This window comes from Centroberyx gerrardi, unplaced genomic scaffold (genome assembly GCF_048128805.1).
Source record: "Centroberyx gerrardi isolate f3 unplaced genomic scaffold, fCenGer3.hap1.cur.20231027 Scaffold_84, whole genome shotgun sequence".
Classification (NCBI taxonomy): Eukaryota; Metazoa; Chordata; class Actinopteri; order Beryciformes; family Berycidae; genus Centroberyx; species Centroberyx gerrardi.
Window position 1 is genome coordinate 32,501 of NW_027605220.1, and position 2,500 is coordinate 35,000.

The 2,500-nt window shown below is 45.8% G+C and overlaps 1 protein-coding gene across 1 annotated transcript in view; it reads left to right on the forward strand.

The window, feature by feature from the left end:
* Nucleotides 1–2,500, forward strand: part of LOC139922119 (receptor-type tyrosine-protein phosphatase beta-like) — a 49,799-nt gene that overhangs the window by 23,228 nt on the left and 24,071 nt on the right. Inside the window, 3 exon segments of the mRNA XM_078282348.1 lie at nucleotides 424–571; nucleotides 811–1,080; nucleotides 2,093–2,268. Coding sequence (XP_078138474.1) covers nucleotides 424–571; nucleotides 811–1,080; nucleotides 2,093–2,268 — 594 coding nt within the window.

The window sequence follows — 2,500 nt, forward strand, 5'->3', positions numbered from 1 at the left end:
ATGTGGATGGATGAATGTGTGGGTGATTTATATAGATTCAAATAGATTCAAACAACACTGTAGGAATATAGATACATTATGGATGAATGGATGGATGTAAAGATGATGGATGGATGATGGATGGATGATGAATGGATAATGAATGGATGATGGATGATGAATGGATGAATGGATGATGGATGGATGATGAATGGATAATGAATGGATGATGGATGATGAATGGATGATGAATGAATGAATTAGATGATGGCTGGATAATGAATGGATGATGGATGATGAATGGATGATGAATGAATGAATTAGATGATGGCTGGATAATGAATAGATGATGGATGATGGATGATGAATGGATGATGGATGATGGATGATGAATGGATGATGAATGAATGAATGGATGATGGATGGATGTCTTCCTGTCCCCAGCAGGGTGTTGTGGTCGAGACTCGTCCCGTTCCCAAACACGTCTCGTCCCTGGACTTCCTGGATCTGACCCCCGGACAGGCCTACAGAGTCACCGTCCAATCACTGAGCGGCAAGCTGACCAATAGCAACACAGCCACCGGCAGGACTGGTGAGCGAGGGAGAGACTGGTTGATTGATTGATTGATGAGCGAATTTAAAACTGAGCTAACTTAAACTCAGTGTATTCAGGAATTGGATTGATACAAATACCAGAAATCACCTGACATGAGAAGGTTTCCATGTCTGGACTCCATGTTCTCAACTCAGAATAAAAAAAAACAAGTATGTCAGACAAACTTTATGATTTATTACTTGTTTGTATGTGTGTGTGTGTGTGTGTGTGTCCAGCCCCAGCCAGGGTTACAGCCCTTCAGGCGGACAACGGCCACACCACCCACAGCCTCACTGTTACCTGGGAAACGCCGGTGGGCGTGTTCGACGGCTACAGCCTGCAGCTATTGGACGAGGCCGGTGTCCTCCGGGCCAATCGGTCGGTGGCGTCGGGCAGCCGCAGGGAGCTGCTGGAGGGCCTGACCTCGGGTCAGTGGTACCGGGTGTGGCTGGTGACGCTGAGCGGCGGCGTGGCGTCGCTGGAGGCCGCCGCGGAGGGACAGACACGTGAGTCAGCTGACAGTTTAGTGATTTTCATGTTTTCACTACAGTTGAAGCATCATGTGCTCCTAGGGCTGATAATTCAACATTATCGTTTATGGTCTTTCGGTGGAATCATACGGTGATGATATGGTGATTTTGGGAAATCATGACACACAATTCTGCTGTCCGAACTGATGAGAACAAACACATTTTATTAAAAAATTCTGACAAAATGAGGTACGAAACATTTGAAGGAATATGATTTTGTTTGACATTACACCTAACATTACCATTCAGTTCAACATTAATTTGATTATTTAGCATGTGATTTTGCATACATACGCTGTATCGTGTTATTGCTATTGAAAAAAATCCTTATGATTGTCATGATATTGATTTCAATCGTATCGTAGCGTCCTCTATGGGTTGAAAATAGTTTTCCAACCGCTTGTGAAAACTTTTTAACACGCTGGATGATGTCAAACTGCATGGTGGTCAAGTTAAACACACGGTTGTTTTTCTTAGTTCCTGAAAAGTTGATATTTTAGAAAAACAAGGTTTTCATGAAGAGTTCATTCCTGTTTCTGAAACTAAAACAAAGCAACAGTAAGCATGTCGTCATCTGCAAACGATGAGTTTGACTGATATGAGTTTTCTATCTCTTTCTATCTCTCTCTCTCTCTCCCTCCCTCTCTCTCTCTCTCCCTCTCTCTCTCTCGCTCTCTCCTTCTCTCTCTGTCTCTCTCTCCCTCTCTGTCTCTCTCTCTCTCGCTCTCCCTCCCTCTCTCTCTCTCGCTCTCTCCTTCTCTCTCTGTCTCTCTGTCTCTCTCTGTCTCTCTCTCTCTGTTTCTCTCTCTCTCTCCCTCTCTCTCTTTCTCTCTCTCCTTCTCTCTCTGTCTCTCTCTCCCTCTCTGTCTCTCTCTCTCTCTCTCTCTCCCTCCCTCTCTCCCTCCCTCTCTCTCTCTGTCTCTCTCTCTCTCTCTCTCTCTCTCTCTCTCTCTCTCTCTCTCTCTCTCTCTCTCTCTCTCTCTCTCAGGTCCAGCTGCGGTCAGCGCTCTAGTGGTCAGTTCGGCCAACAGCTCCTCCCTCTCCTTCTCCTGGCGTCCCTCGGTCGGCCACGTCGACGCCTACGACCTGTCACTCTACACCGTCACCGAGGCAACGCCCAACCACAGACAGGACGCTGCCGGAACCAGGAAGGACCATCACCAGGTGGGCGGGGCTGATTTCAAACAATATAATCTTATTTTTGGTGTACAACTTTGCACTTACCTTCTATGTGATTTTATTTGTATTTTTGTACTGTATCTACATCACGGTTTGTCAGTTTGTATGAAGCTGCTCATCGGTCAGACCAATCAGTGAGACTTCCTGGTTAAACAGCTGATCACAGAGTAGAGATGTGACGATACGGTTCGATACCTGATCTGAGGTTCAGGATCAA